Consider the following 13707-nt stretch of genomic DNA (forward strand, 5'->3'; position numbering starts at 1 on the left):
GGACCAGAAGTGAAGTCAGGTTTATAGAAGCCCGGGAGCTGGCCGTCCCTCCCACAGCATGACACTCAAGCTCAACTCCACGATATTAAATAGACTTTAATGACCGAGTTGGGGCGAGCGATGGGGGCAGGAGCCCTTTCTGGAGCTATTGCTCCTTCCTTCCAGAACCTGAAGGGCTGCCGGCTTCACTTTTGCCCAAGGGGGGATAGTGCAGTTGGGCTGGGGGTGTTCCAGTTTTCTCTCAGGAAGTGGCCGGGGTCCACCAGCCAGCTGTGGACAAGGTCCCCTTGTGGTGGCCCCACAGTTAGGGAGGGGTTTGCACTCCCACCAAGGGAGCCAGGCATCAAGGTGGCCATCCCAAGACCCTCATCAGTGGCACCACTGACCCTGCCCTGACATCACTCCTTTGAGTGACATCAGAAGGCATTTCCTCTTCCAGCATTACCCTGTTTCCAGTAGCACCCCCTCCTACAACCCCTCACACAGGTGACTGGAGCCAGGGGCGGGCTTTTGCCCGGAAACCCCGGCCTGGTGGGGACCGCTGTCGGGGGGCAGGGCTTCCAGAGCCCGAGCTGGAACTGGAGCTGGAGCGGGGAGGAAGAGGGGGCCGGCCTCGGGGAACAGCGTCCAGGGAGAGGGTACGGGGCCGGCCCCAGGGGGTGGCTCGGGGGCCTGGGCAGGCCCGGGGTGGAGAAGGGCTTCGGGGTGCGTGGATTGGAAGCTTTGAGGTGGACAGCTTCTCAGTAAATAATGCCAGCCAGGGCGGGGGGACATCCAGGGGGGGCCCCTCACGCTTGGCCAGGATGTCCGTCACTGCTGCGATGTCATCTAGAGGTTCAATAGCTGTAGCACCAGGAGGGGATTTGGGGGGGGGGTACACATCAGAGCTTCAGCCCCAGACATGCTCTGTGCCATCCCAACCCCCCAGACCCCCTCCCAGCCACCAGGCCAGCTGTCACCTGTCGCTGTAATAGGAGGAGAGCAGAGCCCGGATCTCGGCTGATACAGCATTATCCTGGAGCAGTAGTCCCTCGCCTGGGCCCCCTGGGACCAAGGCTGAGGGAGGGGAGGGAGGGGGAGAAGGTGGCGAGGCCCAGAGAAACCAAGAAAAGGGGGAAGTAGTCCCCGGAGACAAGACCAGCATGAGGAAGGGGAGACAGAAAAGACGACATTAGGAAGGGAAAGGCCTGAAGAGCCCTACGGAAAGAAACCATTTTAGGGGGTATCTAAGAGCAGAAGGAGAGGTCTGAAAACAGGCCTACGGAGGAGGAGAAAGCCAGATCTGGGAGGGAGAGGGGAGAGGGGAGTTGGTCTGAGGTGACAGTGGGAGGAAGGGAGTGGGTCTGAGAAAATGGTAAGAGGCGACAGTGGGGGGAGGGGAGTGGGTCTGAGAAAATGGTAAGGGGTGACAGTGGGGGAGGGGAGTGGGTTTAAAAGAGGGTCGGATGTGACAGTGGGGGAGGGAAGGGGGTCTGAGAAGAGGGCAGAGGTGACAGTGGGGGAGGGAAAGGGGTCTGAGAAGAGGGTCAGAGGTGACAGTGGGACAAGGTAGTGGGTCTTCCAAGAACAAGTCAAAGGCAGGGGAGGTAGGTGGGTCTGAGGACAGGACACAGCTGGAGGTGAATGAGTGAGAAGAGTGGGCCAGACAGGAAGGAGAAGTGAACTGAATTATCACTTCTGCTCAAAGATGACGTGCTCAAGCCTGGGGACCCTTTGCCATCTACCTGCCTTCATCCTCTGGGCCTCCTGCACCCACCTCCCTCCTGTTCCCACGCATGGAGTCACCCTTACCCATCTCGTGGTAGAGTGAGCCTTGCTTGGCCAGCACAGGGGGTGGCTTTCGTGGGGGAGGGACTTCTATCTTCATGAGCTCATCACAGCATTGCTTCCATTGGCCTACAGGAGGGGAGAAAGAGGGTGCAGGCCATGGTGGGTCCACTGGGTGCCTAGCCTTCACCCTGGCTTCTTTCTCTAATAAACCCTCCCTGCCAATCACTCGTCAGAGAGGCATGTCAGTCTAACAGAACGCTTCCAGGCTGTCCTCCAGACTTGGACGAGGACTACTGCAGCCCTACAACTTCTCCTGCTACTCAGAGCTTTCTCGGAGTTTTGTGGGACCTGCCCCGCCCGTCCCCAGCCCATAAGAGGTCACAGAAGCGGGTACGAACCATGAAGCCAACCTATGAAGCCTCCCAGGAGCCCCGTAGGCCCCTTACTCCACCCCACCCCAGGAGCACCCTACACCCACTTACTCATGTCAAAGAAAAGCTGCCATAGGGCCTCCATCCATCGCTGTAGGGCCCCCCGGCTTTCCATCTGCAACATGTGGGTCACTTCATCCCCCCCGTACCGGTTACTAATGCTGAGGGTGAGGGGTGCCCCCCGGGGCTGGTCCCGCTCCCCAGCCCGGACCCGAGTCTCCTGGGGAAAGGGAAGAGGTTCAAGTCCAGCCCACGTGTCAGATTCACCTTCCCCCTCCCTGCTTTCCTCCCTAGTCCCTCTTTTCCAGGTGACCTCCATGGAGGGCCCCGCCAGGTGGGGACATAATCAGTTACTAGCCAATTCTCCTATGACCAGAGAGGTCTGTGACCTTAAGGCCAGACAGGATCCGAGGCTAAGGGAAGACATATGACAAAAAACTCACACAACTGATGGACAAAATAATTTAAGACTGAGATCCTGGACCCTAGCAAACATGAAATCCAACCCCCTTCCATCCCTTCATTTTACAGATAAGGAAACTGAAGCCCGGATTTCACAAAACATCAGAAAGTGATAGGCCAAAGATAGAGCTGGATAAAGCCAAACATAAGGAAAAATAGGGGAAAGTGGGAGACAGATCCACTGAACTGAGTATCTAATACGGTCCTTCTAAAACCTAGGGTCCCTGACCTTGTTTTTTAAAAAATATATTGAAAAAAAATGTATTGATAACTGCACTTCAACATAACTGGTTTACTTTGTGCTTTACTGGTTTACTACATGCTTTATTTTTTGCTGTAGAGCGATACTCTGAGAAGAGGTCAATAGGTTTCACCAGATGGCTAAAAGGGACAATGAAGGGCAGCTAGGTGGCAAAGTGGATAGAGCACTGGCCCTGAAGTCAGGAGGACCTGAGTTCAAATCCAGCCTCAGATCAAACACTTGACACTTACTAGCTGTGTGACCCTGGGCAAGTCACTTAACCCCAATTGCCTAAAAAAAAAAAAATTAAAAAAAAATAAAAGGGACCATGGCTTAAAATAGCTAAGGAACCCTTGTTCAGAAAGAAGGGAGGAAAATTTGAAAGAAGAGTAAGACTACACTAAGAGAGTAAGGTTAAGTGCTAAAAGACTGACAGAGAATCAGAAAGAGAAACAGACAAAGGACAAGAAGAAAAGAGGAAGGGAGGGAGACCTCTAAATAAAGGACAAAGGGCATTTCAGAGATGAAGAAGCCGAGGCCTCGGGACACACAGTAAACGTCTTGGGTGGGATCTAAGGCCAGAGGAGCTTGGTTGACAGCAATCAGAGCGTTGCTGGGTGGCCCCATGTCCAGGAGCCGTTCTGCTGTTTTGAGTGGAGGCAGGTCAGGCTCCCTGCAGTCTGGGGTCGATGCCGGGCAGTTTTCATCCGTAAGGCCTATGTGAGCGGGAGCCCCCTTTCTGTCCAAGGTCCACTTCAGAGGTTTGAAATGGTGTCCTCCCATGTTCTGCTGAGGATCCTCCCTGGCCCCCCAAAGCTTAGGGGTCCCCGAGCTGGCATCATTACCTTGTTGATTGCAATGGTGAACAATGGATCTTCCTGAGCACTGGCTTCCCCAGGATGTCGATAACAGAAAAGGTTTGTTCCTTTCAGGATGCCATGTACCTGGCCCCAGCTCTATGGGCCAGGGTAAACAAACCAAGAACCAAGGTTAGAAGTCACTTTCTACCACCTCCCTCCTCCCCATCCTTCCCATCCCACCTTACCCCTCACCCTGGTACCTCTCAGTAGCACTCTGTCTCATTTATGCCTGAATTTAAGGTGATGATTGATTTCCCCACTTACCTACTTCTGATCCCACAGATCCTGTTCTGACACCCCGATCCTCTTTTCTAGCCTTTTTTCCTTAAAAACACTTCTCTTCCGTACATTTCCTGCTTCTTGTCTCTCAGTCCCTCTACACAACTGTCTCCTCTCTCCTTCCCCACCTCCTTTGGTCCCTCCCTGTCCTCACCTGTACCCTGAGGGTACCACTCATGACAGGCTGGGTCATGCAGAGGGGCTGAGCTGCCAGACGACAACACACGCTGCCGTACAGGGGCAGCCAGGCTGGGCTTTCCTCTAGAGAGAACAGAGTCATATTGGGGAAGGGGAGGGGGGTCCTTTAACTGGGCCCCTCTTCTCTCCATCCAGAATTAGACTTCACCCCCATCCACCCTCACTCACTCACCATTACTAGTGAGGGTGAGGTCATGGGTGCGGAAGCCGTCCTGTACCGAAGCCAGAGTCAGGGTGGTCTGGGCCAGGAGGTGGTATCGGGGACCCCTGTGGGAGGGACAAAGAAACAGATGAGAGAAAGAGTGGAGATCGTAAGGCAGGAGGAGTCAAATGACCACAGGGTGAAACAGCTCTCCTCTTCCCTTGTCACTGAGGGCTTTCTGAAGTATTTCTTCTTTCACTAGAAATCCCACTCCAGGGTCGCCACCCTCCAAGGCCTCTTGAAACCACTCTGAGCCTGGCCCACGTTGCTATGAATCACCTAGACACGTCCTGGGCAATACAAATATTTGTAAATGATTATCCTTGCCCCCCATGTCAATGTTCTTTGGTAGTATGCCTCTCCCCTTCTTCCACGATAGCCCAGGGAAAGGCTCAGAGACCACAGGAGAGAACCACAGGGCCCAGAGACAATGTCTTACCCCACAGCTGGAGTGGGGAGCAGGATGGGGCTGGCCGCACTGCTACCTCCAGAGCCTCCTGCACTCTCCAATGAAGCCCTAACACGCCTTCCTGAGGATCGGCCCAGAGAATTACTGAGCTTGGTGGCCAGTCTCCGGGGGGCCCCAGCCAGGGCTCCCTCCTCTTCTACACAGGCCCCATATAACTCCAACCGCAGCTCAAAGTCTGGTCCTGCCTCAGTACTGCAAAAGATGGGATTGAGGTGAGAAAGGGGTCTGGAGGGAATCTAGGGAGACCCCAGGAGAGTTACGGGGGAGGGGGAGGAGTCGTACAGCGTCTCCCATATCCTGCCTTCCCTCAGAGACATACCCTGGGCCCCTCTCCCAAGGATCAGGGCTGGGTTGGAGAGTAGGGAAAGATGAGTGGGTTAAGAACTCACAAAAGAACACTGCTCTGAAAGGAGATGTCGGTTAAGGTCCTGTCTACCAGGACCATCTCTGTGTCCTGAATGTTCCCTCCCAGCTGCAGCAACAAGAATACGGCCCATCGATGTAGGTCTGAAGGTAGAGAAGCCAAAAGTCAAATAGGGACTGACAGACATTGCTAGGAACCCCCACCAACAGAGCAGATAGGGTCCTTGGGGTCTTTACCCAGCCCATTCCCCAGGGAAAACATTGCAGTCCATGAGACTTACCTCCCTTGTTCTTGAAATATTCTGTGTCCTTCCACATGAGGGGGATTCGGATATCTAGAGGAGAAGGGACCCAGGGTGGGTTGAGACAGCACGGGAAGAAGGGAGGTGCCCCAGGAGAAAATATATTCACGTGGACAATATTCTTTAGCCCCAGGGACAGAGCCTGTGTGCAGGGAGAGTCAAGGAAGGGGATGCCAGGATGAGGTGAGGTAAAGGGTCAGTGAAGATGAACCAGAGGTTCCTTACCAGAGATACAAATCGTGCCTCGACATGGGGAGCGTTCGTCGGGGGGCCCAGTGTCTGAAGGCCTTGGGTGCAGGGGAGGAAATAAGCATGTTACAGTAGTTAAACACCTCTCCTTTTCCCCCTCCAGCCCCTGGCCAGAAACACAGGGATTATGGATCATCCTGATACCCAGCATTCCTTCCTGTGCCAGGATGATAGATATTGGGGGCAACCAAAGGATAAAATACAAGGAGCTGTATGGCCCTAGGAAATTTTTATTCAGTGGTCGATATGTACTCATCAACCCCATCATCAGTGCCAGTGATCACTTAATATGCTTCCACCCCTGTATATGCACATGGTTACAGAGTCCTGTATAAACATACACACTCCTTGGCACAGATGCCTTCTAAGAATAATAATCTTGCTTTATTGGTCCCTTCCTCCATGGCAGAAAAGAGTGCCAAATTTAGGAGTAAGAGAGACCTTAGTTTGAATCCTGCTCTCTGACACCAGCTCTATGACCAGAGGCAAGTCACCTAGCTTCTCAGAGACTCAGTTTCCCCAGCTGTACAAGGGGGATAATAATATACATCATACCTACATCACAAGTATCATGAGTCTTAAGTAGGAAGTTTCCAAACTCAAAATTGTTCTATAAATATCAGGGTTTTTTTCTAATCAATCAACTAACCTTACCCATCTCCTTCCCCACCCTCCATATCCCATTAACCCTTCCCTTTTATATATAGATGACATGTATTTTGGGGTGGGGGTGGGGGAGGGTTGGGAGGGAAGAGCATAGAGAAACACATCAGGTAATTAATAAGGAACTCCTGGTGGGCTGATTGACGGGGAAAGCATTGAAGCTTATCTTCGATGACCTGCCGCTGTATTCCAAGGGACTGTGGTGCTCTGGGTTGGCAGTTAGAACTTCCAATGGCCTTGGGTAGGAATCTTGGCCCTAACATTTACTACCTTTGGGACCTGGGGGAATTCACCTTTCTCAGTTTCTTCATTTTTAAAATTAGAGAGTTGAACTAGATCCCTTTCAGGTCAAAATCCCACATTGATTCCCATGCCAACTTCTCCTTTACCATACTAGTACCTTTTCTCGACGCCCTTTGGCTAATCAGCTTCCCACTACAGTGATCTAAACGCTAAGGCTTTCCCCTCACCCTCACCCCATCAACACTTATCTCCAATACTTTGGAGTCCTATAGTGCTCACCAAATTTTACCAACTAGGATTACAGATTTAAAGTTGGAAAGGACCTTTGAGGCCATATACAGTAGTCTATCCCTCCTCCCCCCCATTTTACAGATGAGGAAAAACTGAGCTAGTCACCACAGCTAGTAGATATCTCAGGTGGGATTTGAACTCCAGTTTCCCCCCAAGGCCAGTCCTTGATCCACGGTGCCCTGACGCCTCTCATACAGAAAGTGCACTGCATGGACCCAGTCTCTTTCAAGCCCTGTTGTCTGTAGTCTTCAGTTTGGAGCAGCTTTGTGTTTCTCCAACACTGGACCCCAAATCTTTGACAGCACAGATAGCCTCCCCACTAAATCCCCTACCACTCTGGTTATTCCAATAGGCCCCAAAGCTCAAGTGTTTCTGAAAGGCCGCCATCTTCCCTTCTTGCAGTTACCCCCTTTAACATTCTTGTCAAGAGCTGGTGGGGATACTACCAGCCTCCTTGCTTAGCACGTATCCATCGCCATGGAACTGTGTTCTGTGTTCAGGGCCGCTCTGGGAGCGCTTGTGGGGAGTCCTGTCTTATAATGTCACAGTCAATGAGCAAACCAGTTCGTGATGCCTGATGCGGTTCTGGGTACAGGGTTGTTCAGGCATTGGAGTATGGTCATCCTAGAGGGGTCCCTCCATCAGTCCTGGAGCTCCCAGACACCACATGCACCAAACTCTCCTTGTCAGCCTCAGACTCCCCATGCTAGTCCATCTAGTTCAGTTCTCTTTGTCAACTGGACATCACCGCACACCCGGCTGACACTCATTATGTATTGGTTAAATGCATTTTTGGTTCTAGACAGTGTTTGCTTTGTGTAGGAGCCACCCCTCCCCCCACCCCGTCTGCTCACCGCCTTGCTGTCCTCCCCAGCACCTGGGCTTCCTTTCGACGCTGCAGTTCCCCCATGTAGCTGAGGATTCGGCTGCTGCAGACCAGCAAGCTTTTGGTTGCCTCTAAGGCTTGTTCCCGTTGGGAGCAGGCAGCCAGCAGCTTGCAGGCCCCTTCTCTCATCCGGATCTCGTGGTCCAGCTTCCGCTGCAGCTCTGTATCCTGAGAGAAGAGACATAACTAGTAAAATTGGAGAGGCAGGACACCCCTACCCTCTCCCCTAATGTTAGAGTCAAGGAAGGCCCTGGGAGAAATTGAGTTAAATAAATAGTGAACTGTCATTATGGCCTCCTAAATATGTCTTCCTGCCTCCTCTTTCTCCTTACTCCTATCTGTCCTAAACACATTGCCAAAGTTAGGGTCTTCATCCATTGCTCTGATCTTTCTAAAGCACAGAGAAGCCTCGCCTTGCTTAAAAAAATCTCCAGTCGCTCCCCATTGCTTATAGCATTTAAGGCCTTCCACAATCTATTAATACCATATTCCAACCTACCTTCCCAATTCTACCTATTGATTTCTATTAAACCTTTATGGTACAGCCTGACTCCAAGGCCACACGCTCTGCTGAGACATCTTCAAGGGCAGAAAATGATCTCTGAGTACTTCTCTTATGCACACATCACACAGTGCCTTTATCCTAAGTGCTCCCTTATCTCCCCCTCTTAGAGAGTAAGACTTTGGAGAAAAGGGAATAGACTGTGTCTTAGTTATCTGTGAATCTTCAGACCTTAATATTATATTTCGGGGCAGCTAGGCACGCAGTGGATAGAGCTCCAGCCTTGGAGTCAGGAGGACCTGAGTTCAAATCCGGCTTCAGATACTAGACACTTACTAGCTGTGTGACCCTAGGTAAGTCACTTAACCCCGATTGCCTTACCATAAAAAAAAAATTTTTTTTTTAATATTACACTGCGTACACTAGGTACCCAACCACACACAAATAATGTTGAATGAATGAAACATTGATTCAGGGTTAGTGGGGTTCTAGGGGAGTCTCCAAAGAAATGACATGCCCCTTTCATCTGCTTAGGGCAACTAAGTGGCACAGGAGATAGAGAGGTGGGCCAGGATCAGGAAGACCTGAGTTCAGATTTGGCCTCAGACACTTACTATAGCTCTGTGACCTCAGGCAAGTCACTTAACCCTGTGTGCCTCAGTTTCCTCATCTGTAAAATGAGCTGGAGAATGAAATGGCCAACCACTTCAGTATCTTTGCCAAGAAAACCCCAAATGGGGTCATGAAGAGTCAAACACAGAGTGAAATGACTGAACTTTCATCTGCTTACACTCTAGCTGGGAGGCTAAACCCACTGAAAAGATCATGGGAATTGCCACAAAGGACATATGCTATCCTGTAACACAGAATGAAGGTAGTTGTGGGATGCCAGACCCAGAGGGCAACTACATGAAAGGAGGGAATCTCTTACTTTTAATCTTTTGTGTGTGGGGGGGGGGGGGCGCAGTCGGGGTTAAGTGACTTGCCCAAGGTCACACAGCAGTAAGTTTCAAGTGTCTGAGACTGGATTTGAACTCAGGTCCTCCTGACTCTAAGGCCAGAGCTCTATCCACTGCCCCACCTAGCTGCCCTCCTATTTGAAATCTGACAAGGGTGGGAAGGGGTCTGAAATGTTGAGAGGATCCCTAAAATATGTTGGGGGGAAAGGAAGGGGAAAAAGTGGGAGGGGGCACTATAGACTCCTCTGACCCATTTGACCTACAGGTCAGTCTGAACCTAGAACTTTAGGGCAAGAAGACCCATCCACCCTGAGCCCAGTTCTGTATTTGGAAGAAGGTGGGGGAGAATCTTAGTTAAATTCATCTCAGGAAGTGAAAGTAGGAAAACCACAGATCTTTTGATTAAGTTAGATAATGGGAAAACAATTCTGAGGTACTTCCTCATATCTATTAAATTGGCTAACAGGACAGAAAAGGAAAATGACAAATGGTAGAGGGGATGTGGGGAAAATGGGGCATTAATGCACTGTTGGTGGAATTGTGAACTGATTCAACCATTCTGTAGAGCAATTTGGAACTATGTCCAAAGGGCTATAAAACCATGCATACCCTTTGACCGAGTATTACCACTACTAGGTCTGCATCCCAAAAGAGATTAAAAAAAAAAAGGGAAAAAGAGCAATATGTACCAAAAAAAAAATTGAGAGTGAAGCAATATAGATGAAAGGAATATAGGAGGATCAGGGAGAGAAAGCAGGAGGCTTGGTTAAAGTAGCAAGGAATAATAGAATGTTAGAGTAGAATGGGGCTTAGAGAACACCCTACCCACTTGACAGATGAGGACATTGAGGTCCAGGTGATAAGCAAGATGATTCATCCATCCAACAAAGCACCTACTATGTACAACTCACTGTATTTGGGTGCTATGGGAGCTATAAAAACATGGAAAGTGTGCTTTTTGTTCTCCTGGGGAGATCCTGACATACACACACACACACAACTACAACAGAAGGCAGTATGTCACAGGTCTGTTAGACAAATATCCAAAGCTCCATAAGAATTTGGAGGTAATCAAAAGCCTGCCGTTAACAGGGTTAATCTGGTAAGTTTTTACAGAAGAGGGAATATTTCAGCTGGGCCTTGAAGAATGGCTAGAATTTTGACAGGAGGAGGGAAGAGAGAGACCAGTTTCCTGGTGAAGGAACTTTGTGGAAGTGAACAAGCAAGGAGTCTGGTTTGCCTGGACCAAGACTTTTCTATAGGGGTGTAGTGGCAGAATGCAGCAAGTGAGGACCTTGTATGCCTTTATCCCACAGCCAGAGGGGAACCATTCACGGTGTTGGTTTTGGGTTTTTTTTTTAAGCTAATGCTAGTGCTAAGCACACTACCCCAGGATCTTGGTCTGAGTGACTGAGCAAGTCCAAATAACATCCCCAAACAAGATCATCCCTCAGCCTTCACCTCTTATGCTGTCCTTATTCCCCATCTCCATCTCATACTGCTCTCCACACCCAAAACTTTAGGCGGGCAACTAACGGAAGAGAAGGGTTCTCCCCCTATGGAGTTCCTTGACCTCTACTTTCATTTCTTCCCTCAAGCCAGTCCCTTCCGCTAGACATTTCAAGCTCAGATTTATGCGCCCCAGGGTCTCCCCCCCCCATCTTCCCAACTTCAGCTTCTTTTACTTCGGCTAAGCCAATATTTTTTCCTGAGTCCCCTACCTACTGATTTCCTCCAGCCCCCTTCACCCGCGTTGTCTCTATCTTGAATTCTCCCTTTTCATTCCTCTCCAAATAAAGTACCTTTCTAATGGTCCTTCTCCGGGAAAACCTTCGGGAGACAGGTCCCCCCAAGTCCATTGGGATTTACCCATGTGTCATTGTTAGCCGCCTGCCTGCCCTGGGTTTGGCCATGCTGTTCGAGCACTCTGCAGCGGTGGGCTATGCAGGGGTGTGTGGGCGTGTGGAAAGGAATAGGATTCCCTTCGTATCTACGACACGGGTCTATTCCCAGGGCCTCTCTCCTACGCCTGTGTCTTTAGGCACAGACCACAAGACCCTTAGTGGAAGTGACGGGCTCCGAGGCTCAGGAGTCTCCCTCCCGGAATGTCTCTCCCTTGGGCATCACTTACTCGTCCTTCCTCGGCTCCATCCATTCCGCCGCCGGCTCTGGCCCAGTCGGGCTCCGACTGGCCGGGTCAGGACCAGTGCGGACCTAGCTAACCAGAGCTGCAGGCTGGAGGGCCAGCGCCGGGCCAGCTCAGCAAGGCTCAGCCGCAATGCTCCCGAGTCCTCCCCACGCCTCCAGAGCTCAGGAGCTCCGGTGACATCAGTTCCAATCCGACGCGAGAGCAGTTGCGGCGGGGGGAGTCCAGGGTAGCAGGGACATATGTCCAGCCTTTTACCTCTCTCAGGCCACAGAGCCATCATCCCGGGGTCTAGGCAGTCCCCTCCTCAAATGCAGCAGCCCCCATCCACAACATTTGGCCGACAGTCCAAGCCCCGCCCTTCCCCACGATGGCCACGCCCTGAAGCTCCACCTCCCCCCATCTCCACCCTGGCTAGGGGAACTGGATACTCAGTTCCAGACCAGCCACTGTAACCCACCAGGAGAAATGGAGGAAGGGAGGGCTGTAGCAGTAGGCCACTAAGGAGATAGCCCCTCACCTAATGCTTGCTGCAAATCCACTCTCACCCTCTCCTCTCTAAAGAAGTCAAAGATCCATGGGCAAAGTTCTACCTGCTGCTACTCGTTACCTATAAGAACTTCGAAGTGGGGAAAGACGGTAGTACAAAGAACCTCTTACCCAGGGCAAACAAGAAGGGGAAAAACATCTTCCAACTTGTACATTTTGCTTTCCACTTTGGACCCTGAAGTCAGACTTTCTAAGGTCTATAGACCATAGTCTCAGCCCAACATCAGAAATGACTGCTCTCCTTTGCTGCCAATACAGCATCCTATTATCTTTGCTTCCCTGTGCCTCCTCACTCTTTGCCCCATGTGTATAGGAGAACCCAGGAATCTTGTTTTTTTAATTTATGTCTAGCTCCCCTTTTCGACAACGGACTACCTCTTCTAGACCAGGTTCTCAAATGCAGTTTCCCTAGATTTTTCCCAGACTCCCTGCTGTCAGTCTCTAGTGGTCCCCCAGGAGCACCCCAAGCTTCAGATCTGACTGCTCCCTTCGGGGTTCTAGTACTGTTACTTTTGGTCTTCTGTTTCTTGACTCAGATCCTCCTTGGGATGATCCCCCCCCCACCCCATCCCTTCCATCATTTGCCCCAGCTGCTCCACATACAACAATACAACTACTAGGTCACATTTCTATGGTACCTTAAAGATTTATAAAACTTTTCACACAGCAACCCTGTGAGGCAGGTAATGCAGGTAACACTATCCCCATTTTCCAGAGGAGGAGACTAAAGCTCAAAGATCTTATTTGCTCAAGATCATAAGTTGCTCAAACCCAGGTTGGTGACATATGTGTGCCTATATGTAAATGTTTTTCCTATGCCTCCTTCAAATGAACATTAAAGTCACCTCCAGAATTTGTCTTCTTTTCCTGATTAATTCCACCCACTCCAGTCTTCTTGTCCAACAAGTACCTTTCACAAGTCCCTCTCCACACTCTCCCCTACCTTGGTGGAGATAGAAATGCAGGAAAAAGGAGCTCTAAGTCATTCAATTCAATTTAACAGTAATTTTCTTAGGCTTCGATGGTAAGCATAACTCCCGAGGGGTTAGATTGCAAGGAAGAGATGGTCAGCAGGATGTATATGATTTCAGCCGGTAAGGAAGGACTCTTGGATATACAGTGGGTGGAGGGGAATGGGCATGTACAAGATTGGACTCCCCAAGCCTGTTTCTTCCTGTGCCCCATGCTTCCCTTTGTGCCCCAGCCCCAGCCCCAGGTTGTGCACACAACCACTGGCTGTCATGCTTCTGACCATCTCCTAATCTGTCCTATCTCAGCCAGCTTTGTCACTGTCAACTTTAGACTTGCTCTTTCTGGAAGGAATTTCAGAGGCCACCTGGCCCCAACCTCCCCTCACCTCCCTGCCCTCATTTTACAGATGAGGTAACTGAGGCCCAGGGAAGTGACGTGCCTGTTTTCCACTCCACGGTGCTGTTTCTCCTTTTAATCCTCACCCCTTTCCTAGTTGCCAGAAAAGCCACATGCCAATATCCAACTTCCAGAATGTGTGGGGGTGGGGAGTGGGAGAAAGGGCAGTGAGCAACACAATGTGACCGGAACATAGCTTGGGCTGCTCTCTAGATGGCTGTCTGGGGTTGGGGCGGCCACACTGAAACCAACTCTCATACAGTCTACAGATATA

At 50.7% G+C, this 13707-nt stretch overlaps 1 protein-coding gene across 5 annotated transcripts in view; it reads right to left on the bottom strand.

Annotated features, from left to right (window-relative positions):
- Positions 1-76: 76 nt before the first annotated feature.
- The window catches only part of RTKN (rhotekin), a 17265-nt gene continuing 3634 nt past the window's right edge, over positions 77-13707 (bottom strand). For 4 of the 5 annotated variants that reach the window (XM_027836077.1, XM_027836079.1, XM_027836081.1 and 1 more), the window contains 11 exons: positions 7878-8077; positions 5803-5864; positions 5557-5610; positions 5302-5419; positions 4883-5104; positions 4414-4508; positions 4198-4304; positions 3750-3860; positions 2253-2421; positions 1792-1896; positions 77-843 (listed from right to left, as the gene is read on the bottom strand). In XM_027836077.1, coding sequence (XP_027691878.1) covers positions 479-843; positions 1792-1896; positions 2253-2421; positions 3750-3860; positions 4198-4304; positions 4414-4508; positions 4883-5104; positions 5302-5419; positions 5557-5610; positions 5803-5864; positions 7878-8077 — 1608 coding nt within the window. In that variant the 3' untranslated portion in view covers positions 77-478. Of the gene's footprint in view, positions 844-1791; positions 1897-2252; positions 2422-3749; positions 3861-4197; positions 4305-4413; positions 4509-4882; positions 5105-5301; positions 5420-5556; positions 5611-5802; positions 5865-7877; positions 8078-11501; positions 11630-13707 lie in introns of those variants that run through there. The other variant, XM_027836080.1, reaches the window with a different exon arrangement.

This window comes from Vombatus ursinus, unplaced genomic scaffold (genome assembly GCF_900497805.2).
Source record: "Vombatus ursinus unplaced genomic scaffold, bare-nosed wombat genome assembly UNPS02014818.1, whole genome shotgun sequence".
In the NCBI taxonomy this organism is placed as follows: domain Eukaryota; kingdom Metazoa; phylum Chordata; class Mammalia; order Diprotodontia; family Vombatidae; genus Vombatus; species Vombatus ursinus.